General features: G+C 55.2%; 13 protein-coding genes across 13 annotated transcripts; 7 read left to right on the top strand and 6 right to left on the bottom strand.

The window, feature by feature from the left end:
- Positions 1-29: 29 nt before the first annotated feature.
- On the bottom strand, positions 30-795 carry K489DRAFT_434018 (uncharacterized protein; the record flags this gene model as incomplete). The annotated part of the gene is made up of 2 exons (XM_033608545.1): positions 30-300; positions 413-795. 2 exons carry the CDS (start codon positions 793-795, stop codon positions 273-275), a joined length of 411 nt encoding a protein of 136 aa, XP_033456944.1. The 3' UTR covers positions 30-272.
- Positions 796-4,322: 3,527 nt separating this feature from the next.
- On the bottom strand, positions 4,323-4,835 carry K489DRAFT_412586 (uncharacterized protein; the record flags this gene model as incomplete). Its single annotated transcript, XM_033607947.1, has 2 exons — positions 4,323-4,356; positions 4,462-4,835. 2 exons carry the CDS (start codon positions 4,833-4,835, stop codon positions 4,323-4,325), a joined length of 408 nt encoding a protein of 135 aa, XP_033456943.1.
- Positions 4,836-5,662: 827 nt separating this feature from the next.
- On the top strand, positions 5,663-6,582 carry K489DRAFT_61571 (uncharacterized protein). The gene has a single exon (XM_033608764.1). The coding sequence runs from the start codon at positions 5,949-5,951 to the stop codon at positions 6,477-6,479; it is 531 nt and encodes a 176-aa protein (XP_033456942.1). The 5' UTR covers positions 5,663-5,948; the 3' UTR covers positions 6,480-6,582.
- Positions 6,583-7,807: 1,225 nt separating this feature from the next.
- On the top strand, positions 7,808-9,873 carry K489DRAFT_61560 (uncharacterized protein). Its single transcript, XM_033608763.1, has 2 exons — positions 7,808-8,001; positions 8,064-9,873. The coding sequence occupies exons 1-2, from the start codon at positions 7,902-7,904 to the stop codon at positions 9,815-9,817; spliced, it is 1,854 nt and encodes a 617-aa protein (XP_033456941.1). The 5' UTR covers positions 7,808-7,901; the 3' UTR covers positions 9,818-9,873.
- A 1,218-nt stretch (positions 9,874-11,091) lies between these two features.
- K489DRAFT_61548 (uncharacterized protein) lies at positions 11,092-11,461 on the top strand. The gene has a single exon (XM_033608760.1). It carries the CDS (start codon positions 11,125-11,127, stop codon positions 11,398-11,400), a length of 276 nt encoding a protein of 91 aa, XP_033456940.1. The 5' UTR covers positions 11,092-11,124; the 3' UTR covers positions 11,401-11,461.
- Positions 11,462-12,221: 760 nt separating this feature from the next.
- On the top strand, positions 12,222-13,539 carry K489DRAFT_61550 (uncharacterized protein). Its single transcript, XM_033608761.1, has one exon. The coding sequence runs from the start codon at positions 12,544-12,546 to the stop codon at positions 13,393-13,395; it is 852 nt and encodes a 283-aa protein (XP_033456939.1). The 5' UTR covers positions 12,222-12,543; the 3' UTR covers positions 13,396-13,539.
- A 487-nt stretch (positions 13,540-14,026) lies between these two features.
- Positions 14,027-14,694, top strand: K489DRAFT_61552 (uncharacterized protein). Its single transcript, XM_033608762.1, has one exon. The coding sequence runs from the start codon at positions 14,178-14,180 to the stop codon at positions 14,637-14,639; it is 462 nt and encodes a 153-aa protein (XP_033456938.1). The 5' UTR covers positions 14,027-14,177; the 3' UTR covers positions 14,640-14,694.
- Positions 14,695-14,755: 61 nt separating this feature from the next.
- K489DRAFT_61483 (uncharacterized protein) lies at positions 14,756-15,139 on the bottom strand. The gene has a single exon (XM_033608759.1). The coding sequence runs from the start codon at positions 15,033-15,035 to the stop codon at positions 14,817-14,819; it is 219 nt and encodes a 72-aa protein (XP_033456937.1). The 5' UTR covers positions 15,036-15,139; the 3' UTR covers positions 14,756-14,816.
- Positions 14,812-17,337, top strand: K489DRAFT_383454 (uncharacterized protein). The gene has a single exon (XM_033605606.1). It carries the CDS (start codon positions 15,244-15,246, stop codon positions 17,083-17,085), a length of 1,842 nt encoding a protein of 613 aa, XP_033456936.1. The 5' UTR covers positions 14,812-15,243; the 3' UTR covers positions 17,086-17,337.
- A 504-nt stretch (positions 17,338-17,841) lies between these two features.
- K489DRAFT_373122 (uncharacterized protein) lies at positions 17,842-18,903 on the bottom strand (the record flags this gene model as incomplete). Its single annotated transcript, XM_033603397.1, has 1 exon — positions 17,842-18,903. The coding sequence occupies one exon, from the start codon at positions 18,901-18,903 to the stop codon at positions 17,842-17,844; it is 1,062 nt and encodes a 353-aa protein (XP_033456935.1).
- Positions 18,904-19,807: 904 nt separating this feature from the next.
- On the bottom strand, positions 19,808-22,060 carry K489DRAFT_412581 (uncharacterized protein; the record flags this gene model as incomplete). Its single annotated transcript, XM_033607946.1, has 1 exon — positions 19,808-22,060. One exon carries the CDS (start codon positions 22,058-22,060, stop codon positions 19,808-19,810), a length of 2,253 nt encoding a protein of 750 aa, XP_033456934.1.
- A 1,101-nt stretch (positions 22,061-23,161) lies between these two features.
- Positions 23,162-24,526, top strand: K489DRAFT_325236 (phosphatidylserine decarboxylase proenzyme; the record flags this gene model as incomplete). The annotated part of the gene is made up of 1 exon (XM_033601819.1): positions 23,162-24,526. The coding sequence occupies one exon, from the start codon at positions 23,162-23,164 to the stop codon at positions 24,524-24,526; it is 1,365 nt and encodes a 454-aa protein (XP_033456933.1).
- A 300-nt stretch (positions 24,527-24,826) lies between these two features.
- On the bottom strand, positions 24,827-25,860 carry K489DRAFT_412579 (Shwachman-Bodian-diamond syndrome protein; the record flags this gene model as incomplete). Its single annotated transcript, XM_033607944.1, has 2 exons — positions 24,827-25,734; positions 25,794-25,860. The coding sequence occupies 2 exons, from the start codon at positions 25,858-25,860 to the stop codon at positions 24,827-24,829; spliced, it is 975 nt and encodes a 324-aa protein (XP_033456932.1).
- Between the last annotated feature and the right edge of the window lie 24 nt (positions 25,861-25,884).

Below are 25,884 nucleotides of genomic sequence, written 5' to 3'. Positions count from 1 at the left end.
TGTTTGCATACTTGACCATTACCTGCTGTGTCGACATACACTGTTCTGATGATAATGGATTTTATTTCTGTTTGTTGATGGTTGCAATGACCGTTTACACTGTATCCCAGACTCAGATCAGTCCTCGCTCCCTACCTCCATGTATGTAAAACTTAGGGGGAGAAAGAGAGACTGACTGCAGTGCCCAGTTATGTCTCTTATTCTTCTCGGAAGACTTGTCGTGGTCGTCACAGCCACACCCTGAACATGAGAGTCCAACCAGTCGCTGCCCTCTAGCAGTTGCCGTTGTTGGGGTCCACCCTGTGCAAAGCCGGTGGTCAGCACACACCGCCAGCAAGTGACCACAAGCATGAAATATTACAGAACCAGTGATAGGGGAAGAACGGTCTATAGACTCGGAAGAAATGCATACCTGAACCACCATCCGGCGTTTTGAAACTCCCCACCAACAGAGTCGCCAGCGGCAACCGAACCCTGGCATCTGGTCACGACGCTGGCCAACTCTTTGGCACAGTCGTTGTCATTCAGGTCGAAGGACGCGCCGCGGTTCTGATTCTGCACCTGCATGTCGACACGGTCGTCGCCAATATTCACACAGACTGACTTCGTCTCGCCCGGTCCGAAGGTACCTTGGAAGGCGCCCCGCTTGCCGTCGTAGCCCTTGCAAGCCCGGTCGGAGTTGTAGATCAAATCGCTTGCTTTGATCTGTTGTCCGCGGAGATTGTAGCAACCGATAGCAGAAACACTGGCGCTAAAGGCCGTAGTGAGGAGGATGACGCAGGTGGTGAACTTCATAGTAACGATTGAGAGTGGTAGTAAGACCACGGAATCTGTTGCAGTTGATTGGAGTCGACGTTTAAAGGTGCTGGTTGGATGAGAGAGTTGAAGTGTTTGAATTCTATAAGATGAAGATATCGAGGGGAAATTTACACTCTTTTATATCTTTCTTTCATGAAGACATCGTCCAGGTACACCTCCGGGATTGACAGCCGGTCTGGGCGACGAATGTTGCGATACATGGCCACACCTTGAACTTCGCGACCCTGGTCTGTGGAGATTGTCCGCTCGTTGCCTTCGAGACTCCTTGATGTTATTGATTCGTTCTCGGCCTCGCTGTATCCCTGCCGAGCCCCAATTCCCAGATCATCCCAAAGGGAGACCCGTCAGGATGGTGTGTTGGCCCTCACTCTGGATATGAAGGTTGCTGTGCCTCGGTATCATCAGGAAGATCAATGCTGGAACCCACAGACATTCAGGAGAATGGCTTGTTGAGAAGGACATGGAGAACCAGGACCTCTGGGTAATTGAAGATCGAGGAGGCATTCAGGACAGAAGCACGAGACGTTCAGGGTCCCGAGGAATCTCCTTGGCGTAAGCGCGAAGGTGCAGGATGGCGCTGCGCCCCAAAGTCTAATTAAGCGAAACTTTGTGTCTACATGAACCAGACATGCGTTTTACAGTGCTACCTCCGCATGGTGATACGATTTGGAGACGGTGGGAGCTGAGATATTCAACTCTACCGAAGTGAGTATTCTTACATCTGATGTCTGCATATTAAATGAGACCTTTTTAAGCGCAAATTCTCCTTACAGATCCGACGCCTTAATGCTACACAGAGGAAGCACTGTAAGGGGATCTTAAAATGGGAAGATGATAACGAGTTCGTACAAGCTTCGACAGTGGCGCAACTAACATATCAAAGATCAAGATTGGACGACTGTGACCTGCACTCTCTACAAAGTAACTAGCCGCATTTTGCACGTCTCTCGCATTCTTTGATTACGAGGGAACTGCTCGCGGTCTGAAAAAGTGAGGCCGTCCTGTCCTTCGGGGCTAGTATTCTGCAGTCGTTCAGCAGAGGGATGGATCGAGACCGCGGCTTACTGCTGCCGGATCCTACAGATGCGTTTAGGTTTTATGTCCTCCGCAGGTCTGTCGTGAGCTGTGGTCTTGGGAGCTCAAGGGGTTCGGAAGTCAGCATAATGGAAATGATGGACGATTCCAGACAGAGCGAAACCCAATACCGAGTGAAATAAATGACTCGTACAAATGATTCGAACTAGACGTTAGAGGCAACCCTGGAATGATATCAGAACATGAATTTTCATAAGGGATGTCTAGTACTGGAGTGGGTTCAGGCCGAAAGGTCCATGACAGAGAGTGATTACTCTCCGGGTTGTTACACTATATGCGATCCAGCTCAAATACTTTGTACAGCCTATTCATCCCAGATGAGCAGCACAGATCCGACAAACATTACTGTCCTTTCTCGTCTTCTTCTACCCCTTCCCGTCATACTATCTTCACATACTATCTTACCTCCCTGTACATTTGCAAACATACATGGATTGAGTAGATTGAAATGATTGAGAGAGAAGGGGGTCCAATATCTGTTCCAAGAGACGTACTTATTGGTAGCAGGGGTGAATGGAAGCGAAAGGGGAGAGAAGCGTAGAAGACAGGAGAAGGAAGAAGAAGGAAGGGAAGGACAGATCGGTTTGAAAGGTTCTTTTCCCCCTCTACTAATCAATTTACTCACACAGATAGCAGTTCTCCCGAGAGAGAGAGAGAGCGAGAGGCACAAAATAAAGGATCCCGCTCCGGTAACCCCTTTTGTTCTGCATGCTCTCCAAAGTTCCGGTATACCTGCATAATCATCATCGTCATCAACATGCTTCTTCTTGCTCCAGCGCGATGTCTCTTCCGTTGAGACAATAATGGGAGTCCCGCATCTCCAATAAGACGGGAAGAAAAGAAACAGGACGCTGGCTGTTGGAGATTTTTCGCCCGGAGATCGTGATGTAACTTGGCTTTCTCTCACTCTCTCTTCCCCGCCGTGATTATATATGGAAAAATGGTGTATATGGAGAGAAAGAGCCTCTTCGTATGGTCATGTGTGCTCTCCATCGTACTATCTGGATGTTGTGCTAGTCTCAAGGCGTTTGAAAACGGCAATCAGGCCGGTCTGTCCGATGGCAGCTGAACTCATGAAGATGTCTGGAGAGAGAGAGAGATCTTAACTGCAAGTGAGATAAGGCATCAATTGGTACGTGGCGTCCGGCCTTGGTGTTTGTCCTGTTGTGGTGGTGGTCACTCACACCTTGCTTGTTGTTTGGCCGGTTTATGCGTAGCGAAGAGAGGATCACACAAAGTATCGAAAATTTATGATGAAGAACGTATGGATTTGACAGAAAGCCTTACGACTTTGCGCCCAAGGAAAGCGTTTCCGTCTCAGATCGTAGTGCCTCCAGCAATCTCAAGCCCCTCCTCGGTTTACCTCTCTTATCCTTCTTCAACAGATGCGCAGAGGATAGTGGCGCGGCCGCTCCACTTGTCTACAGTTGAACTTTTGGCTGTGGCGTTCAAGCTTGCTTTCAGGATCCTGCCCATCTTCCGCGTCCTCCCTTTCATTTTCGTCGATTTCGGTGTCCGCGCGTGAATAGAAGAGAGGCGAGAAGCTAGCGGGAGTTGACTCGACGCCAATCGAGAAGACGACTACGCTTGGCAGGTGTAGAAATAGTAATGGACGAGTGATGCCGGGATGTACACTCGGCCAGCGTCGTCCTCACCGATCGGCCAGGTCGATAGTACAATCCAAGGGTTTCCGTGTACAAGAAGCCGTGGAAGTCGGTCAAGAATCGCTATGAGTCTCCACCAGGATTTATTCCAACTTCGCCCTGCCCCGGAATAAGCACACCATCTTTCAGATCATACCAGATATGCTGCTATGAGGCTCGAATCCATCTGAGGACATCGCTCGCCCAGATTTTCAGGCTCCCTAATCCATGATTCAAACCGGCCCACACTCGAGATTGTTATGGAAGACCAACAAAGGTTTGCTTCACGAACAGTAGGTTATACTACATATTACTACAGCTCTCTCTTCAGCCGTCGGACGTCAGCACGAGAAAGCCCTCATCGTAGACGGCGAGCAGCAGCGTTGTCTATATCAGGCCGTCAATGGTGGCAGTGACGGGCCTATCAGCTTCAATATCCGAATATCGCCTATAATGGTGCTCGTTTGTAAAGAAGAAGTGGCTTCGCACAGCTGAAAGACGTTGCATCTGCGCACTAACTGGACTATCACTGCGACATCACCGTCCAAATATGATGGATTTCCTTTCTACGTTGCCCGTTTTGTGCTATGTCTCATGCTAACATCAGATCTCCTTTCGCTTCCCTTCCTCCCCTTATGTATAACTAGGAAGGAACGAGAGAGAGAGAAGCTGACTGCAGCGCTTAACTGTATCGCTTGTTCTTTCTAGAAGACCCGTCCGGTGCTTTATACCTTGAGCATCGGAGTCCAACCAACTGCTACTCTCCTAGTGCGGGCAGTTGCCGCTGTTGGGATCCAATCTGTAAAAGCCGATAGTCAGCAAAAACCACCATAAGTGATACAAGCATTCAGACGGGACCAGTAAAAGGGAAAACGGCTCGAAATTCGGAGGGGAGACAACATACCTGAACCACCATCCCGAGTTTTGGAACTCTCCGCCCCAGGAGTTGGAGGTGTCATACTGGCAACTGTAGACCACATTCGCCAGCTCTTTGGCACAGTCGTCGTCCCTGATATCGAAGGATGCGCCGCCGTTCTGGTTATGCACTTGCATGTCGACCCGGTTGCCGCCAATGTCCACACAGACCGACTTGGTTTCACCCGGGCCGAAGGTGCCTTGGAAGGCGCCCGGCTTGCCGTCGTAGCCCCTGCAGGCACGGCCGGAGTGATAGATTAAGTCTTCTGCTCTGATGTCTTGCCCACCGCCGTAGCAGCCGAGGGCAGAGACGCTGGCGGTGAGAGCCGTAGTGAGGAGGATGATGCTGGTGGCCGCCTTCATGGTGATGATCGAGAGTGGTAGTGATCAGACAGCAAAGTCTATTGGAGATGATGGTGTTGATTTGTGATGATGATGATGGTTTGTAGTAGAGAGTGGAAGTGTTTGATTCTGAAAGATGAGAATATCAGGGGAAGTCACCCACCCTTTTATATCTTCTTTCATGCATATCTCCTAGGCATCTCTCGGAGGCATCTCAAGGTACGACAGCTGGTCTGCAGGACGAGATTTGCGCGATGAAACGAGGCGCAGGGTCCTTCATACTAGGAACGGGGCCGTGGTTTGTGTACGCCGTGAGCATGACCTTGGTTTCGAATTCGCACACACCTGCTGTGATTCGAAGGACAGTATCTTCTCGTTGTATCTGGGTGGGACCACCGGCATGCTTCGAAAATGGAAGCTGCAAGAGCAGTCGTGCGATGGGCCCTCAAGCGGAACACAAATGCGAGCTCTTTGCTTTGTTCTTTGCAAAGAAAAGAACGCTTCTGATGTTCATCGCCATGGTGAAACTCAGTTCAGTCCGAGTGTGGGGATGCTCTAGCTAGTGCAGCATCCTGAAGGGTCTTCCTTTGGGAGGGTCTCCATCTCGGCGTGGAGAAAACGAGGCGAAGAACGAATCAACGGTATCGAGGAGTCTCGAAGGCAACGAGCGGACCTACAGAAATCGGAATCTTGAAGTCCAACGCTTGACCCTAGATCAAGACGGGGCCAGAAAGAACGCTGCCAAGATGCGCCGACATTCCGAAGGATGCATATGTTGAGAAATACATGTAGGAACCTGTAATTCAGGAGTACGAAGATTGAAAACGCCATGAAGGACAGACGCGTCCCGAAGGACTTTTGCAAGCGCCAAGCTGCAGAATGGCCCTGCGCCCCAAGGTCCAAGTAAGCGAATGTCTGTGTTACGGTTCAACAAAGTGAGGCCGCACTGTCCTTCGGAGACAGTACTCCGCAAACACTCTGGGGAGAGACGGATCGAGATTAGTCGAGTTGCAAGTGAGGCAGCGCATTGATGGCATGTGCATGCAGCTCTGTTTCTGAATCGTTGTCGTCGCCACACCTTGCTTGTTGTTGCCTGGTCACGCGGAGCGAATCGAGGTCTCGTGGAGGTTGGAAATGCGAGGAAGAGACGTGGGTTCCACAAAGATTATGACTCGCGCTCAAATTACAGGTTGCGTCTCAAATTATGATATCTCAAACAGTTTAGATTCTCCCCACTTACCTTTACCTCTCTGGTTCTTCTTCTTATGGATCCGCAGAGAAGGCATTCGGTTGTATGGTCTGAACTTCCTTTTAGAGACGTACGGTCCGCTCAACCTGACTACGCTTGAATACACGATCGCTTCGTCGAGGCTTGCCCTCGGCATCCTGCTCATATTCCGCGTCTTGTCCATCTTCGTCGATTTCGCTGTCTGCGTACGTGTAAAACAGAGAGCAGAACTCAGACTGTGCACTCTTTGGTCCGTATTTCAAGCCGGTTCGCGCTCGTACGTTTCGCAAGACCACCACAGGTTTGCTTCACGGACAGGACACGTCGAGTTCATAACTTTTTATCATTTTCGGCGACTGAACCAGGGCAGCTTGGAGTTGTCTCGAAAGAGCAAGGAAATTGATCTCAAGGAACTCTTCTTTATGCTTCCTGCGTAGCATTGTTCTCTTTGTCTTCGACGGTCAACCTCTGCTGTTCATCTTGAACACCTACCTCCACCACTACCACTTGCGTGTGCAAGAAAAGAATGCATGCCGGCCTGGAAATTTTGTGCTCCGTTTTGAAATCGAGAATAGGACCCAACAGACGGCAAACAGATCATTCATGAGCCAAAAACAAAAGTGTCCATTTCGCTAGGCCAGCGTATGCTAGTCATCTCTGCAGCTCTCACTCAAGACTTGCCAAATGGTCTTAGGTCGCGCGTCAGCATGAGAAAGCCTTCATCGTGGACGGCAAGCAGCACCGTTGTCCATCTGAGGTCGTCGACGGTGGCAGTGGCGGGCCTGTCAGCTTACTATTATACATCGCACATCTTGATGGTCCGGGTAGGATGTGCGCAGTGCAAGTGGCTCCCACAACTGGAAGACAGGGCACGACAGGGTACGACAGGGCACGATGCCCACACACCTGGGCAGCTGATGGAGGGGGCCAAAGGGGCAAGCGGGCGGCGCCCACCGCTACCAAACTATCCTGATTCCGATGTCCAGCTGCGCACGCGCTATTCCCTGACTACTAACGGGTAGCCGCCTGCATGTGCACGTTGTCCACGCTTCATTCGCCGGATTTGGGGCAGGAATGGGCTCCTCCTGGTGCGCGTGCACCCTTCATCACTGTGACGATGACGATGAGCGTGATGACCTCAGCGGCCTGCCCAAAGCGAGAGGTAGCCAGAGGCTTTCTGGGTCCCTTTGGGTTGTCGGCGTTTACATACATGTCGTCGCTGCCAGGTTCGATATTCATGGCATCGGAATGTCATCGTCTGGTCTTTTACACGTGAGCTGCGCAGGATCCATTCCGAGCTCAGATCGGAGTCTTTTCGCCTGTAGGCGCTGCTGCGCCGCATCGCATATGCGACACAGCAGTCCTGTGCTGGCAATGGTTTATTTCTAGTAATAATAAGTCATGATGGCCGTTCGCGCTACATCCCATGCTAACGTCAGATCTGCCTCCCTCCCTGGATCGACTTGAAAAGAGCGAGAAGGAGGTTGCAGGCCACGCGCCACCACCCATCGCTAGGGACGGCGGTGACATATCGGCCTGAATGTCGATCCCACGCTGTTTCTTTGTATACGTAGATGTATGCATCCGTAGGACGCCTCGAATCGCAGTGATACATAATATCGGGTGATGGTTCCCTTGGCTCACTAACTCTTTCTCTTGGCTCTGTCGCATAAACTGCAGGTGCCATTGCGGGCTTGCATCTCGTGGTCTGATCTTCTACACCTGCTGTGAGACTTGCGGAATACCTGGCGCGTGTTTCCCGGTGCGCGACGATATAATCAACATCGTTTTGGCCATATACTTCAAGATCCAAGAGATAGAACAGACGCGAGACGACCGCTTAGAACCACCAGCGCGCAATGGCGACTTCAGGTGACACCGGGACCAGCCCTGCGGAGGTGGCAGCGGGCCAGAAAATGGGCTTGAGAAACCCCAAGAAGCTCATTGTCTGCTGCGACGGTCAGTAGTAACCAGCGCTGTTGCTCATAGCAAAATCAACGTCGCTGATAATGGACGAACAGGCACATGGATTGACCGTGACAATGGATGGAAGAAAGGCTCTTGGGGACAACCCGGGAAGCTTCAGAATCCCTCCAATGTGACGCGAATCGCGCGTGCCATCAAATCTGAAGACGACGACCATCACCCGCAAATTGTTTACTACCAGGCCGGTCTTGGGACTGGAATTGGTCTGTACAATCATTTGGCGGGTGGTGGACTCGGAGTCGGCCTTTCGGAGAATATCCGGGAGGCATACGCTTTCCTTGCGTCGAATTACTCGCCTCGTGATCCCGCTCAGGAGCCCGACTCCATCTTCCTGATGGGCTTTTCTCGCGGAGCTTTCACGGCGCGTAGTCTCGGTGGTTTTATCGCGGCGGTGGGCATCCTGACGAAAAAGGCTCTGCCACATTTCTACGAGTGCTTCATGGACTGGGAGCGGGCTGGCGATGATGATCACGAGCCGATGTTCATCAATGCGTACGTCCAAGCGAACCCGGACCAGGAGATCGACGCCAGGAAGAACCAACCCCCGATTGCGCTCGCACACGACAGGAGTGAAGCGGGGATCGACAATTACATGTTTGAATACCGCAAACATCTTCTGTCCCTCGGTCTGACTCAGGAGGCTGAGATCGATGCTATCGGCTGTTGGGACACTGTTGGCGCGCTCGGCATTCCCATCAACCCAATTTTGCAAGAGACCTTCGGCTTGCCGGCGTTCCTCCGAGATTACCGATGGTTCGACACCCGTCTCGACATTCGTGTTCGCCATGCTTTCCAAGCGCTCGCGCTCGACGAGCATCGCGCGCCATACTCTCCTGCAGTCTGGGAATTGAACTCGAAGAACACCACGACTTTCCTCAAACAAGCCTGGTTTCCCGGCGCCCACGGTAACATCGGTGGCAGCGTCGACGACAACGGCACAGCAGACCTCACCCTCGCCTGGATGATGGACCACATGTCCGGCAAGCACCTTCCCGATCCCTCCAAATTCCAATCCCGTCACTGGATCCAATTCGACGACGCCTACATCGACCTCTGCTTCAAGCACACGACCAACTACTACAACACCCTCCCGGAGCCCCTCTCGACCGTCTACCGCGGCTGGGCCATGGGCAAACTCTACAACACGCTCACCTTCCCCCAGAACCTCGCCGGGAAACGCTTCCGGCGCCCAGGCCGCTACCACAAGACCGACTACGTCACCGGCCGGATCAAGCCCGACCAGCTCCTGCACAACACCCGCGAGACCGTGCACGCCAGCGTGCGCGCGCGCATCGCCCTCGGCGGCCGCGACATCGAGCCGCGGGTGTTCTACCAGAAGGTCGTCCACCGCCTCTGGCAACTCATAACCTTCAGCAAAACCGTCCCCAAATACGACCCGCAACGGCCCAGCGCGTTGTTCCGCCGCGCGGGGCCCCTCGCCGGCTGGCGCCTCTACGCCGGCGACACGGCGCAGCCGAAAGTCGCGGATTTGGAAACCCTGCCCATGACGCCGATCAGCCCGGTCGACGGCAAGACGTTCGGCGAGCAGCTGGCTTCGGCGACGGCGGGGACCAGGCCGGCGGTCGCGCCCATCGTGTGGAAGTATCAGGGCGACGATCGGCTGCATGAGGACGTCCGGGAGTTACCCGAGGACGTTTTCGCCCCGGGAGGCTACGAGCAGAGATTGCTCGAGCATGATCGCGTCGCGACCCAGGTCGTCCTGCCGCCGAGCCAGTGGAGGTGGTTGAGCAAAGGGCCGCTGAGGAGGCTGTTCGCCAGGACGTTCTGATGTGTTTGCGATGATTGTGTGGAGAAGGATGGTGGGGTGGGAGGAAGGAAGTCGATCCGTGAAGTGATGACGATGACCCTGCTTTTGCGTTTGAATACTTTGCACACCTACCTAGTATGATGGATCTATTAATGATGAATATATGCCCACACTTTTTCTATCTTGTCGCGAGCGCTTTCCGCTAGAAACGCTCTGACTTACCCGATGACGATGACGACAGAACCTCCGGGCGCGCGTATCGATGCCGACACCGACACAATTCCGCCGTCGTCTCGCTGGGCGCATCCACATCATACGCGAGGAAGGCAAACGGCGAGATGAGTGCTGGGCCGGCCGGCGCGGTAGGAAGTCCAATGCACTGCATACCAACATGCACGTCACACACAATCCCGCAGAGATATACAGCATGATCTCAACCGATGGAGAGCAGTTGATCCTGTGATCGGCCATCATCATCGTTGATGAGCCTCCGATGACGATGTTTTCCCTGTCGTCATCCATCGAGCGAGAGCCGAAACGTCTCGCTGCTGTGTTCTAAGTTCGGGGATCGATATAGACGTCTTTCCGAGCCAAGGGAGGCACGGGATGGGATGGGTGGATGGACAATGACACATGGTAGGTTTGAGAGAACGGCACAGTTACGTACGTGGCTATACATGCATGAGGGAATTCTTCGGGGAGAGACGTCGCGACATGGAAGATATATGGGAGATGGGATGGTCGTGGACGTGGCTCGTGTGGTGTTGTATGCACTGTCCTGCAGTTGTGTGTGATCGGTTCCGTGGTTCCTAAGGCTTAACGTTGCGTACCTGCATCGAGGACACGGTTGGCATAACGGATGAGGCTCTTCGAAAATTCAATAGATACTGGGTTACGGGCGTGCTTTGCCAGACACCATGGTGTCTGAGGGTTGCAACGTCGTATCTGATGAGTAATATACAGCTTCCAGCTTAACTCGTCTACCCATTTGGGAGGCGGTCGTTGGATGGACAATGTGTCACTGCGCCGAGAGCGAGACCTCTGCTCACTGTCATGTGATCATTTCTCCATGATGGCTATGTGTGTGAGCATCGTGAAGACGTCCATGTCGTTGTCTGGTGATGTTTGTGATATTTACTATGGTGGTCGTTCTAGCGTCTCGTATCGGAGAAATTACCCACATGAGCGGAGATGATTGGCTATGCAAGAGATACAGTGTTTGCCCGCAGGTGTGTATCATGATCCGCGTGCCTGGGGATCTCATCTCCCCTGATGCGCTATTCGAGGGTTCGTATCCTCACCTCATCTGCTACTCTCGCTTGTGCCTCATGCGAACCCACACTGGATCATACCGTATCGCGACTACCGGGATAGACTTTGGCCCTCTTCATGTTACCCTGTCACCAATCTGCATCCTTCTCGTCGTAGGGCTGGATCACCAGTCGCTTGCGCTGGCGATGAAACCGGGAATCGCCAGACGCTCGTCGTGCTCCAGCGTCGGGGCCTGCGGTCAGGCGCACCTCCAGACGAAACACGTGCGCTCGGAACATGTTGCAGCATTTCGAAGATTCATCGCGCACAGGGAGACATGGACGCCCGCTTGAGGGAGGTCGACACTGTTCGCAGCCACACGCTTCGAGGGCAGCAGCAGCCCTCACGCCAGCAGTCTCATTACTAGCTCGCTCCAGGTGATGTATCGGGTACTTACCTCCAACCTAGGAAGGTTTACATGCTGCATGACCCCATACTCCATCCTCCATGTCGCCCCTCACAGCGACATGCACATCGCACATCGACCAACACCATAATAAGAATAATAAGGAGAAGCCGCCAAAGGGAGGAGTGTGAATGTTCTGCGCTGCTAATAATCATCATGCATAACATCTGTGGGTTTCCCCTGCGCCGACGTCTTGAGGCGCTCAGGTTGCAAGTGTGTGTATTCTGTGCTCGAGGGGTGTGCCTGATATCACTCTCCATCACGAGACCGCGGAACGACGCACAGAGATTCAACACGGGCTGAGAGCGCCATCCTGTGGGTTCTATGCTACGCGGCGACGACCGACCCTCAAGAGTGCAACACTCGTCGACGGCATGTGCATGCATTTTCCTACTAGTGGTGAAGACGGTCGTCTCCCTTCTTTATTATCATCACCGTCTCCACCTTCCATCACCAACTCCATTTTCTGTATGGGACATGTATTTTTATTACCATCATCAACATAATTTTTAATCCGGTTGTGGCGCATCAACTCCCCGGCTTCAACAGTTGGTGATAACCTCCGGCTCACCCAGACGTCATTCACCTCTCACCCTCAACACTCTCCATTTCTGCGGATCCGCGTCCGTTGAACCACGAAGCCTTCACTGGATCTTCATCTCTCCTTGCCCGTTTCTGCTTACTCTTGTCTGTCCTCTGGTACTCTCCGGGTTCAATTCACCTTGCTCGTGCCGCTTTCGCCGACAGACTCTTGACACGACACTCTATCCACCGGGTCACCGTCGGCATATATCCTCTCCCTCACCGTCGTAACTTTTAATAAAGAATGATCGTCGCGCCGTTCTTCGAATCACAGCACATCCGTCACAATCGTTCTCACCATCGACTGCCTTGTCGCCCACGCTCGTTGCAACAACATCCACCTCATATCAACAAACACAAGTAATCCCACACGGTCGTTTCCATCATCCCCAGCAACGTGACCGGCGAGCGCCCTGATCGACAGTCTCAAATATCTTCGGCCGGCGACATGGCTAAACCTACTCCGCAATGGCACTCGCCTACCCGACAGACACCGATTCGATTTCACTTCTCCGCACCAAGCGCGTCCTCAAGATCTAGCAACAGTCCCAGAAACAGCAGCATTCGAAACAGTCCCTACAGCAGCCATCTCTCCTCCCCGTCGCCCGACAGCCCAGATCATGACCGGCGCCTATCCACGAACTCCACCTCGACAACAACATCCTCCACCTCATCATCAAGCGCCACCTCCACAGCGAAACAGCAACAACAACAGCAACTCTTCACCCACATCCGCCACAAATTCCAACAGGGCCTGCACACCCTCGAGGACCTCCAGGTTTTCCTGGAAGTCACCATCAAATCGACCTGCCCTCCCCCACCGTGCTCAACGAACAAACCCTCCCCCTCCTCGACCCTCCATCTGAGCGGCAACGGCGCCAAACAGTCCCACCGCACCGCCACCGCCGACGCCCTCCGGCCCCACCAGCCCTCCGTGCGGAACCTACTCAGCAACATGATCATCATGGCGAAATGGCTCGTCGAATACCTGCACACCGCCGAGCGCGAAGACGCCTTCGGCGGCGGCGGTGGCTTTCCCGCCGACGATTCCGCCGGGACCTTCCCTCCGAGATCCTCGAGCACAGCGGCCGCCGTACAATCTCCATACTCTTCCGCTTCATCTTCCCCGGACCGTCCGACGCGACTGAGCAGTCCCCGCAAGACCGCCCGCGCCGGTGCCTGTGGCGGCAGCGCGGCGGCGCGCGCACACGCCGCGGCCGTGCAGGAACTGCGGTCGGAGCTGCACTGTTACTCCTGGAGGGTGATGCGGATCACGACGATCCTGAAGGAATGGCTGTGAGAAGGAAATCCGGGAATCGATGGATTTGGGGGATGGAGAGTGGGATGTCTCCATTTCGGAGCCGTGGATGAGGGACGATGGTGTTTTCTCTCCTTTTTTCCCCGATCATCGATTTTTCTTGGTCTCTGGGCCTCGGGCACTCTCATCGGGCTTCAGTACGCGGGATTCTTTTTTCCAAATGGGCTCGCGCGTCCCCGCTGCGATATGATATGATTTTCTTTCGATTAGATACCCCCCTTCGACTGCCTACCTCACCCTTTCCAATTCTCTCATCACCAATGATAACGAATGATTCTCCCGTCCTCTCTTTCTCAGGTAGATGTCAGGCTAGAATTTTCACATCTACAGGCAAATATGCGATCGTGTCGCGGGAGGAAGCTGGCTTTTTACGATCCGTCGTTGGAGTGCCGTGTCCGGGTAACCCAAGACTCACGGCGGAGTCGTTCTCCGAGCGAAGCCAAGAAGACGATTGTTTTGTAGGAGAGTATGGTATGAGTATACGCTCTGGATCGTCGCCTCATTGGCACTGGAGAAAGGAAGGAAGCAGAGAATGCGATCGACTTTCCATACAGCGAGGTCGTCTCCCAAGAGAGCCAACATCCTTGCAGAGGAGCTTCCGGAGGGGCAATCCGGGCTGTTTCACTCGCTATTAGTCATCATTCTCTGTCGAATTGTCTCCTCCTCAAGGATCGAATGGACGCCACGGAGGAGACGCTGCTCTTTTTCGACGTCCTTGATTGCGCTCGCTATACAGTGGGATCCTGAGGAAAGACAGTCTGCTGATGAGTTGTTGCAGCGTCCGTGGACAGAGAAGGCCGATTGGAGAGCCGGTCTTCCGAGTTGCCCTGTTCTTGCACGACGCTGCTGCCACGCACTATATGCACCGGGCGTGGATCTGGTATAGCACCGATTGCAATCTTTTGAGACCGCAATGTACGCCCAGATATAACATGCACTTCAATTCACTTGAATTCAATATAATGAACGAATCGTGGAGAACGAGAGACTCGAGGCAGTGTGTCTCGTGCATTTCCATCGTGGCATTGTTGGGGTGTTTATACCGACACAAAGAGTCCCCGTCGCATCATCTCAGCGGAAGCGCTGCAGAGCAGAGAGTTGCGTGCTTACGACATCGGAGAACATGCGCCGAATCGATGCTGGAGATGTTTGCCACGATATATATGCCTTGGAGAGACAGCCGGGGATGTGTACATTTACAAGTTTTACCGAAGAGTGTTCTGTAGACGGGCGCGGGCGGGTGCCGACAGTTTTCGGTCGCGTTGTTGCGGAAACGGTGACCCCTCATCGAAATTTATTACCGCCGTTGTGTCTGGACTGCAGCACGGTAAGTAAATAATACACCGCATCGCCATTCATTCCACTTCTCCACTGCTGCATTAGCACCAATTCACTACTCCAGACTACTCCCGTCTTTCTCTCCCGGTAGACGCCCAACGTGCCAGCAGAACGCTAAACACACACCGCCGATTGGAGGGAGAGGAATGGATCCATGAGTTGCATGAGTCGAAGGGAAAAAACGCACATGTCGCTCCCAGCCACGGACGACTCGCACCGGTAAACGCTGCTGCTGCTGCTGCTGCTGCTGCTGCATATGCACATGCAACCGTGAACATCTGCATTGATGCCTCTCTCTCGCTCTCTCCCAACGCACGGCTAGTCTAGGGGCATATCGTCGTCTACCGAACATTCACTCTTCACAAGCGGCGACATTCTCTCCGATCTCAGAAAATATAATGCTATAACCCCCGTTGCCTGTTTATTGTCGCTGATCGTCCGTCCTGTACGGGTCGAACCTGTCGATCTTCCTCGCCGGCGTCGACACCCACCATGGCTCGGCAAACGAAAGCACCGCGATTCACAATCTACGAAGACGTCGCCGGCGCAACCGGCACCACCACGAAACCTACCAAGATCCCTCGCTCGGCCGCTCCTCCTCCGCCCCACATTGAACCTTCAGACCCCGATCATCGTGGACCCACTGACGAGCTGTCGAGGGTCGCGACGCTCAAACACAATGCGACTCCGTCCATCCCAGACGACGAGTACAGTGTAGAGGACTTTGCGGCAGGCGACGACACGCTCGTCGAACCTTATGAGCGAACCGACTCACCACTCAGCGGCGTCCAGGGCGACGAGGATGGGGACCTGCACAACGCTCGGAGAGCATCCATCCTCACCAGCACCTCAATATCATCCTTCCCCGAATCCAGCTACGACGTCGACCACGACGACCGGACCACGCCTTTACATCACCCGTACTCTCCCCAGTCCGTTCGAGCAGCATTCCGACGCCCGTCCTCCGTCCGCCGCATGCAGATGACCTCGCCGACACCCTTTGAGCGCAGTCCCCGCCGATCCGTACTACACCAAACACGATCACGTCCCGGCACACCACGCTCAGCTCCACCGTCCAGCATCAAAGGCAGTCCCAAGCCACGACGTCTACCCGAAGAGGACGACGAATCTCGCGACTACCCTCTCGTCCTCCTCCACGTCACCCTCCTCCCGGCCGATATCCGTTGGAGCCCCGAAGTCCTGCGCAGGCTCCTCCCGCAGAATATCCTCGACAACCTGGAACTGCTGCGATGTAAGATCTCCGAGACCGTGGCGCAACGAGGCATCCTCATCCAGCATCCCAAGGGGGAATATGAGCTGCTCGAGGAACGCCTGCTGCAGTCCCTCGAGCTGAGTAAAGAGCGCGTCACCAAATGTGGACACTTCCGGGCCCGCGACTCCGTCAGCTCCGCTGTGTCCTCCGTCAGCTCCGTCAAGGACAGCGACTCGGCCATCGGCTCCGACATCGAAACCTGCTCCACGTGCCACCAACACATGAAGCCCGCCCAGTCGGGCGCGGCAGGCGAAAAGGTCTGGGCGGTCAAGATCTTCGCGGCGAACGGCCTGCTGGGGCCTTCGGCGTGGGCCGCGGCATGGTCCGACATGGAGCGCGTGGACGTCGAGATCTTCCCCTGGATCGACGCGGACCTGCGCAAACAGCTCGACGCGGCGCAGACCGAGGCCGACGCGGCGCAGGACCTCCTGAACGAGCAGGAGGAATCCCGGATCCGCGCCATCCTCGAGGAACAAGCCCGGACGGCGGGCGAGGGACGCGGCCCGACGTCCAGCGACTTCGCCCTCGACCCGCCCGCCGCAGATCCCGACCGCCACCTCTCCCCTTCGCCCGCCCACGCCTCCTCCTCCGACCCCAACAACACCACCCCTCGCCGCAAACCCCGCCTCAGCCTCCCCGAGATCTACCGCCGACCCGCCGACATCCCGCTCTCCATCCTGCTGCGAAACTACCTCTTCCTGCTGGCGCAAGACCGCAAGAACGTCATCATCTTCGTCCTGGGCGTCCTCGTCCTCTACCTCGGCCTGCTCAGCGGCGGCAGCAGCAGCGCAGCGTCCCGCCTCTCGCCTATCGCCACTGGCGCACTGGAGGTCCCGGCGATGTATGACGTGGACCTTGTCGCCACGGCGGCGGGCGCGGCAGCATCGCCGGTGCTTACCCCGGCGACGAACGCCACGGTGGAGCTCTTCTCCGACGACGCCGGGAAGACGGGCGCCATGTCATCGCCTTCTGATGACTCTGATGGAGAGGCGGAATCCTCCGCCGCCGCCGCCGCCGCGGACGGCGACGAAGTCCCGGGAACGGACGCCCGCGCTTCATGACGGGAACCGTCGGAGGGGTGTTCCGAACGTGGACGACAGGGCATGACATCGGATCGGAACGACCCCCCACCGCAGAAAGTCGGGGGTAAACAAACCCGAGGGGCCGAAGGCGAACCCGTCTCGGTGGGAAACCCCCTCCCAGAAGGACGAAACGAAATGAAATGAAACGAAGAGAAAAAGAAAAGGAAAGTCATGGAATCAAATCGCATGCATAGCGCGGAGTCGGTCGGCATAGTCCTTCCCCCCCCCCCCCCTCCCTAAAAATAGGAGGAATGGTTTCGGAAAGAGAGGGAAATTGTGAGGGAAAGAGTACTATGAGGTTAGGAACAGCCCACGTGAGAGATCGTCCCCATCAGTCGTAGTTTTCCTTTTATAGAAAAAAAAGAAATTCAAATCGAAATTCTAATCCCCCCAATCTTAGTCCTCGCCTCGTCCGGTACGTGCAAATACCTCTCCCGTCCGTTCCGCTGCTCCTGGGAGATGTGGCGTGGACTTCCAGCGCTGGGGAGGAGAGGGAGGAATGACAGCAACAGAAGAGAAGCATGATTGAGAATTTTGAAAAAAAGATGGTGGGGATTCTCCCTTGGGTCATTTCTTCGTCTAATGAATGGAAAAGGAAAAGGAAAAAGAGAGCGCCTCACCGAGTTTACATCGCGAATCATACCGGGATCTCGTACCGCCGTCTTCTCTCTCTCTCTCTCTCTCTCTCTCTCTCTCCCTCTCTCTCTCTCTCTCACATATACTTATACACACATGTCATCTCACATTCCAATCATACCGCACCAAGCCCTTGACATCAACCAATTTCCTCCACGGAGTAGAAGAAAAAGAAAAAGAAGAAGAAGAAGAAGAAGAAGAAGAAGGAGAAGTAGAAGCACCCGGGCGATCCCCGTCCGCGCTCCTCATCTCCAGCGCATTCCCCGTTTCCGCCGCTCCTTGCCCCGTCGAATAACCGCCCGCCGGACCGGCCTCTCCCCGCGCGCGGCCGCGATCCGGGCGGTTGTACAGCATCAGGAACAGCCTCGCGCGCCGCACGTAGCCGTACACCCAGCCGTCCGCGCTGTGCGGGAGGACGCGGGTAATGCGGTAATTCAGGGATCCGTTGTGGTCGGGGTCGTGGATCGGGCGGGGCGGAGATGATGGTGATGATGGTGGTGGTGCCGGCGGGGGAATGGGCGGTGCTGATGGAGGCACATTCGAGGATTTCGGTACGAAGCATTCGAATTCCACCTCAAAATCTACCCGTCGGAAGATGTGGCGGATGCGGATATGGTGGAGATTTCGTCGCATCACGGCGTCGGTCTCGATTTGTCGGATGAAGCGGATGGAGGGGATGTCTGGAAGAGGCGGGCGGCTGTGTAGTGGAGAGGAGGGTCTGTAGGTTTCGGGGGGCGATTTGTCTTTGATGTGTGATGGCTGCGTGGATCGCGCCGGCGGTGGAGAGGTAAGGTGGTGTTGCCTGTGAGCGGCTTCGGTGTGGCGGATGACGAGGACGAAGGTGTTGTGGCGGTAGAAGAAGGGGAGGGAGCGATTGCGGAGACGGCGGTTGACGAGGGTGATTGGAGGTAAAATTGTAGGATGACGGCTGGCAGCTCTTTGATGGGCCTGTCCGTTGAGGGGTTTGCTCGGTCGTGATTGTTCCACAGTAACGCCATTAGGGGAGATGAAGGAGGAATCCATGATGATCGGATGATCTTCCGTGACAGCAAAGCGTAGGATCAGATCTTGTATCTCGATCGGTAGATGGAGAAATGATAATATAGCTTTGCCGGCTAATGGCTCCAGGGCGTCATTGTCAGGGGTGCTGAGAAGCAACATCTTGTCTTCACTCTGATCGAAGCCGTCAAGAGAGTACGCGCGGTAATTGTGATATTGTCGTCCTGCTCCGACGTCGAGATGACCTCAACAGGGCTTCGATGACCTATATATATACTCTCGTACTGGGGTGAAATGACGGGGTGTCATGCGGCACAGCTAAATACGTTCGATGCGTGAAGACGGTCAAATATACTTGAGAAGATAACGGAGTGCTCAGTGCCCTTCTTTTCTCAAGTGCGGGATCAATCTCGTAACCGGTTTCCCGAACAGCAACATAGGCTCATTGGACACTCGGAGAAGGCAGTGAAAGCCGTATTGGTGACTGGCCGTAGATAGCAGGTGGTTCAGCGATTATACGGGCAATGTCTTGATAATTTCCGGGTTATTCATCTTCCGAAACGGCCTTCCGAGAGCTGTGTATCATGCTTGGCGTCTGGTGTCGTCAGGCGAGCATTCAGGCACAACGCCTTGGAAGAGGTCCGCTTAAAGTCCCGATCTAAGCTTGTTGTCAAACAAGTCGGCAGGTCGACAGCTTAAGCGGCATGAATCTCGAGAAAAAAGGTGACGCAGTTCTTTGTCAGGTTGCAAACGACGAAATTCCAAAAGCCTTGTATCTCGTGTCCGGAATCGTGACCCCTGCACGTGTTGACTTTGTGCGACTGTCGTGAAAATGCAGGACAACGGATTTCCAGCCATGAAAGACGACGCCGGTCGTACGGGGATGTTTCCCATCCAAACTTGCGTCAAGTTCGCCGAGGGCAATTCTCCGATGTACGAGTGTATTGCAGGATATTGAACGACCCTTAAATTGAGTCTCAAATAATCGTCATGTGTTGGGCGAATGACTCGTGGTTTGTACAGCCGTGTAATGTGTGCACAACGTGCAACGTCATCATCCGACAGCTTATGATTCGGTGGTGGCGGCGCTGACAGTGCCGGCATCCTGGGAGCTCTGGTCAACAGCAGCGCTGGACGCTGCATTGTTTTGTTCAAGCGTCGCTTTCTCTTCAGTCTTGGAACCTTCGCTTTCTTTGACATCACGCGCTTCATTCTCGCGCTGTCGCTCTTCCTCCTCTCGCCTACGCGCTGCGATCTCCTCTTCTGCAAGTCTACGCTCCTCTTGCTCTCTGGCTCGTACAGCTGCTTCGCCGACTCCAGGCCATAGACTTCCGACGAACAGTGCAGCAGCTCGTTCGGCCGGCCTTACCTGCTCTCGTAGCCAGCGCATTTGAGGATTCATGGCGGCGTTACCGTTCCCGCGCGCCGCTTGATTCAAGAGACGCTGCGCAAGTTCTTCGGGAGTAGGCATGCGAGCCGGGCGCGCTGCTCCGACTCCGTCTTGCGCTCCTTGCCCATCAGCCTGACCATCTGCAGCGCGTGCCTGAGCAGGTCGCGGGCCTTGCATGATCTCGTCCCACCATCTTCGAAGGAGTCCACCGTCGCCAAAGAGTCCCATGCGGATCATCCAGAAGCCAATGCCTATCACTGTCAAAACGAATGGTCGACGCCATCCCATGTTTGAGCCTAACAGGAAATAAGCAAATATCATGATTCGCGCCAGGAGCCAAAAGTGGCCAAGAATGGCCTGCATGGGTCCAGCAGGTTCCGCCGGCTGCAACTCCGCAGGCAATTGGATCTCAATGCCTTGGTTAGGTAGGTTGCCCGCTTGTCCGGCTCCAGGCGCAGGAGGAACGCCCGCGCCTTCTGCTTGCTGCGATCGTGATGCAAATTGGCTCAGGAGGCTGGCAGAGGATAAACCTTGATTATAATTTCCATGGTAAGTACCATGGTGAGGCGAGTATAGGATCGCACGAGGTCCATCCGGAGCGGATAGTAGGTAACAAGTCAGTTCTGATGGAGTCCGAATTGTAGGAAGGGAATTGTGTTGAGGTGTTGTCTCCTGGGGGCGACCAAAGGGCGGCAGGGGTCCCACTGTGGGCATCTGTGGTGCATTATATGCCATCATCACTTGTGTCAAAGCAGATCGAGCTTGTGTTGCTTGACCGCTCGCGCGTTGGGCGCCATCAAGAATCTCACGGATTCGGGTTCGCTGGTCGTCGTTGAGATCTTCTCTCGCGAGCAGTGTCTGAAGTGATTGGTTCACGTCGGAACTAGCTTGACGAGCACGATCTGTCGCGACTGCGGCTTGAGCCACAGCGGCGCTCGCCACCAGAGACGGTACTGTTGCAGGGCGTTGAGCGGTGCCGGGAAACGGTGACAGGCCCGGCATACCCGGAACACCAAATTGTGGGCCTCCAACAGGAATGCTAAATGTTTGTTGATGAACACTGAACCGCTGGCCGTCCTGACCGACACCTTCCACGTGAAACCCTTGGCCACTGATCGGACGATGCATCGGATTTGGAAGACCTGCTGCGAGATGCGGAGCATTTACGGGTGGTTGAGGGATAGAGTTAGGTGTGGAGTTGGTATCAGGGCGTGCAGAGCTCGGAGTATCGTGTGCAATTGGGTGTGCGTCAGGTTGTGGAGTGAGACCGCCCGGGTTTCGAGGTGGCTCTCCTGACCCAGGCTGAGCAGGAACCGTATGAGGCGTTTGTCCACCATTATGCCGCGGAGGCATACCAGGGAATCCGTGTGGGAAGGGCGAGAATGCGTGTTGGTTCTGTTGATGCTGTTGCTGTACGAATTGTGCATGAAGTCTTTGATGCGCAATGAGTGGATCGACATGTTGGTTGAGAAAAGGTTGTTGAGGCTGCTGTTGAGGCAATTGATGCGCGTTTCCCTGTCGAACATCCCCAGGGTGGATTTGCTGTGGCGCCGGAGACTGCCCTGGCCGTGGGTTTACCGAGCCGACTCCAGGTACAGGGATTCTTTGCGACGCAGGTGCAGGTGTGGACGCGCCATTGCCGCGAACAAGCAAATGAACAACGTATGTGTCCTGTGTGGGGTCTCGTTTCACATTCAATGCATCCGCGAGCGACTGTTCGTCGTCAACCAGAGCCCGGCCGCCGTGGAGTATTCGTTGTTGGACGGGCGTAGGATTTCCGGGCAACTGTTGCTGAATCCTCTCACGGACGGCCCCGATTTTTGCAGAAGTCGCAAATGAACCCAAATTGAACTCGTCTATATCGCCAGAGATGTGGCCCGGTGGCACCTTGCAACGAAGCGTAATCGTCGCGACTCCATTAGTCGCCATCTTTCATGCGCCGGAATGGATCGGGAAATGCCTCTCGGCGACTTGTAAGACGTTTTTAATGCCGCGACCGCAAACCACGGGCAACTGTCCGGTACAATTCAAGGGCGCTCTCGTCGTTTACGTTACTGTTTGCTGTGAGCGAGATTGTGTTGTCAAAGGTGTCGATGTGAGGCAAGTTGTCACGTCCGAAAGTGGAAAGACGTCGTGCAGGTGAATTGTGCTGAGTCAGAATGACATGCCCTGCGATGAAATAATCCAGGGTCGAAGTCAACGGCGTTCATGTGCTGAAGTCGTTCCGTCAGACTAACAAATTGCGTGTGTTGAGAAACGAATTCGAATGTGATAGGTGAGGGTGAGGGTGAGGGTGATTCAAATATACCGGAGCATGAGATGATGATCAATGTGTATGCGGATCAACGCGAAATACAAATATATGCAATCACATTTAGTACTGTACTTGTTCCTCACCTGTCATGTGAAAACTCGCGTGAACGTGGAGACCGACCAAGCACGCTGCTGTGTCTCTCTGGTCCACGCACGGCTCATCGACAGCGGAAGACGTCACCAAGACATCTCGTAAAAGTTTCGAGCTTTGTCCGGTACAAACTCATACACGCGGTTTTCCTCACGCTGAACGACTCTCTCCTGGCATATTTCAGGACTCTTAGAGAGATCGCGCAGTCCGACATGTTGTTCTGAGGTATCATTTAATAGATCCGCACTCCTTTAACGATGCGCACCCAATTTCTCCGTCCGATCCTCCGTCCAGCCGCCGGACAACCACACATTCGCATCGTCCGGCGGCGGCCATTCTCCGCCAGTTCAAGGAGGAGCGACAGCAAATCCGAGCAAAACAAGGAATCCTTCTCCTCCCGGCTCGGAGCCTCCTTCAAATCAAATCCGACAGTATGGCGACCCATTCCCATCGCGTTGGGCATTGCCTTCCTCGGCGCATTTCAATTCTATCGGATACAAGAACGAGAACGCCGGAACCGGGAAGAGGAGGAGCGCAGAAGAGCTGATGGTGAAGACACCGATCAGCTGGGGAGGCCGCGGCGGCGAGAGAGGATTCGTCCGAGCGGGCCCTGGACGGTGCAAATCATGAGCACGATCCCGTTGAAGGCGGTGTCGCGGTGGTGGGGATGGTTCAACAGCATTGACATCCCATATCACCTGCGCGTTCCCGGTTTCAAACTATACGGATATATCTTCGGGGTGAATTTCGACGAGGTCAACGAGCCGGATCTGCACACGTACCGGAACCTCGCGGAGTTCTTCTACCGGGAGATCAAACCCGGCTGTCGACCATTACATCCGCATCCCAATGCCATCCTCTCCCCCGCCGACGGCCGGGTCGTCCAATTCGGATCCATCGAGCATGGCGAAGTCGAGCAAGTCAAGGGCGTCACGTATAGCGTAGACGCCCTGCTCGGCGCACAGCCCACACCAGGAACGCCCATCTCCAGCAACATCGCGGGAGCAAAAGGCTCGCCACAAGCATCACCCGACCGGGTCGCCGAGGGCGAGTCCGACGTCGTCCGCGCCGACGAGGAGTTCGCGCGCGTGAACGGCATCTCCTACACCCTCCCCAGCCTCTTCTCCGGCGCCTCGCCGGACAGCGCAGCACCGACGAAGAAAAGCCGCTTCTGGTGGAAGAACCGCCAACAGGAAATCGCCACCCCTGACGACCACAACGACAAAAACAACGCCGACTCCATCGTCGACCAATCCACGAAATCCTCCACCTCCTCCGAGAAAGCCGTCGCCGCCGAGCTCGCCAAACCGTCCAGACCATGGTACTACAGCAGCACCAGCGGCTCGGACGAGAAGGACTCGCCGACGGCGCTCTACTACTGCGTCGTGTACCTGGCGCCGGGGGACTACCACCGGTTCCACAGCCCGGTGTCGTGGGTGGTGGAGAGCCGGCGGCACTTCGCGGGCGAGCTGTACAGCGTGTCGCCGTACCTGGTCAAGACGCTGCCGGGCCTGTTCACGCTGAACGAGCGGGTGGTGCTGCTGGGCCGGTGGAAGTACGGCTTCTTCAGCTACACGCCCGTCGGCGCGACCAACGTCGGCAGCATCGTGGTCAACTTCGACCGCGAGCTGCGCACCAACAGCCTGCTGACCGACACCCTGGCCGACCGCGCGGCCGAGCAGGCCGCGGCGCGGGGCGAGCCCTACAGCGGCTACGCCGAGGCCACGTATTCCGCCGCGAGCAAGGTCCTCGGCGGCCATGCGCTGAAGAAGGGGGAGGAGATGGGCGGTTTCCAGCTGGGCAGCACGATCGTGCTGGTCTTTGAGGCCCCGAAGGGCTTGAGGCCCAGCTTTGATCAGGGGTTCGATGGGGGCCGCAGGGGGAAGTGTTGGAAGTGGGCGATCGAGACGGGGATGAAGGTCAAGGTCGGGGAGAGGCTTGGGTGGGTGGAGGAGAATGGGGAGGAGGAGGAGGGTGGTGGGAAAGTGTGAGATCGCTTTGCTCTCGGGGAAGGAAGGAGAAGGCGGAGGTGGATTGGGGAGTTTCAAATCGAGGGACAGGCTGTGGGGTTTCTTCTCTTCTCTCGGAGGTTTTTTTTTGGTCATCTCGTCACACTCCCAGTCTCTTCTGGAGGTCCGGTGAGAACAACCGCATTGATTGTACTGATAAATAGACATCAGGTCACCCCAGCCCATGCAGTGCTGCTGCCGCTGCCGCTGCTCATAAATTCATCACTCATCATTTCCTTCATGAAACATCGTCAGGAACTCCACACGACACGCTCGCTCCCATCAATCGCCTTCATGCGTGACCGCCATATCCAACACCTCCGCCCTCGCCCGCCCCTTCGTCTGCGTGCTGATGAAATCGCTCAGCGTCTTGAAGCTGCCGGGCTCCACGAAGCCGACCGCCTCCCACTCCTCGCCGGCGATGTCCTGGCTCTCGACCTGTTCGACGTAGCCCAGGAGCCTCTCCTTGACGCTGCTGGTCGTGGCCTCCTCGCCTTCCGACCTGGGCGGAGTCTTGACGTTCTGCTTGAGCACGCTGAGCGGGCACGTGATGCGGAGGCGCATGCGGGCGCGGGCGACGGGGATGGGTTGGTGGGCGATCAGGGCTTTGATGGCTTCGAGGGCTTGGAGTTTGGCGCTGCGGTTGGTCGTCACGCCGGTCCATCGGGGTTTGGCCTTTTCGGGCGCAGGGTCGGCATCTTCTGCTGCGGCGGCGGCGGCTTTTCCTTTGGACGTGGATCCTGCGTCTGCGCCGCCTTGGTCTCGACTCTTGCTGCGATCCGATGTGTCCGGTTGTCCTTTGCCGGCGTTCCTCCCGGCGTGGCCGCCTTGACTGCTCAGTTGGTCGAGCGCCTTTTCGATCATGCCTGTGGTGTAGACCCGCTTCGAGGTCGGATCGACCAATCTGCCCGCGACCATGTCGATGACCTCCTTGTGAACACGCTCCAGCTCCTGCGATCGCTCTTTCTCGCCGATTTGAATTTCACCCTTCTTCAAGATTTCCAGGACGACCTGATCACGGGTGAGACCCGGGAAGGCCTTTTTGAGGTCGTCATTGGGAGCGACTTCGCCTTTGGAGACGTTGAGGAAGACATTTTGGATCTGAAGGACGTTGTCGAGGTCGGTCTCGTTGCCGGCGCGGAATGAGGTGATGGTGTTCTTGTAACATGCGATCTCGAATCTTTTCTTGCCTATAGTTTTTCTGTCAGTGGACATTTCGATGGTGGGCGGACCGGGGAGGATGGTGCACCTTTTTTCATGCGGACCAGACTGACGTTGGTCAGCTTGATCTGGTTGGAGGGTTGGTTGATCGGCATGACGGCGGCGACGAGATTTCCGTC

The sequence above is a fragment of the Dissoconium aciculare genome, assembly GCF_010015565.1.
Source record: "Dissoconium aciculare CBS 342.82 unplaced genomic scaffold K489scaffold_12, whole genome shotgun sequence".
Taxonomy (NCBI): domain Eukaryota; kingdom Fungi; phylum Ascomycota; class Dothideomycetes; order Mycosphaerellales; family Dissoconiaceae; genus Dissoconium; species Dissoconium aciculare.
Note: the sequence above shows the minus strand (reverse complement) of the source record. Positions and strands in the feature narration are given on the sequence as shown.

What these genes read in the sequence shown, in the direction of transcription:
- K489DRAFT_61571 (XM_033608764.1), top strand. Translation starts at nt 5,949, where the DNA reads ATGCGAGGAAGAGACGTGGGTTCCACAAAGATTATGACTCGCGCTCAA.
- K489DRAFT_61560 (XM_033608763.1), top strand. Translation starts at nt 7,902, where the DNA reads ATGGCGACTTCAGGTGACACCGGGACCAGCCCTGCGGAGGTGGCAGCG. An exon ending in GCTCATTGTCTGCTGCGACG is followed by an intron (nt 8,002 to 8,063) that starts GTCAGTAGTAAC and finishes ATGGACGAACAG; the next exon opens with GCACATGGATTGACCGTGAC.
- K489DRAFT_61548 (XM_033608760.1), top strand. Translation starts at nt 11,125, where the DNA reads ATGCGAACCCACACTGGATCATACCGTATCGCGACTACCGGGATAGAC.
- K489DRAFT_61550 (XM_033608761.1), top strand. Translation starts at nt 12,544, where the DNA reads ATGGCTAAACCTACTCCGCAATGGCACTCGCCTACCCGACAGACACCG.
- K489DRAFT_61552 (XM_033608762.1), top strand. Translation starts at nt 14,178, where the DNA reads ATGAGTTGTTGCAGCGTCCGTGGACAGAGAAGGCCGATTGGAGAGCCG.
- K489DRAFT_61483 (XM_033608759.1), bottom strand. Translation starts at nt 15,035, where the DNA reads ATGCAGATGTTCACGGTTGCATGTGCATATGCAGCAGCAGCAGCAGCA.
- K489DRAFT_383454 (XM_033605606.1), top strand. Translation starts at nt 15,244, where the DNA reads ATGGCTCGGCAAACGAAAGCACCGCGATTCACAATCTACGAAGACGTC.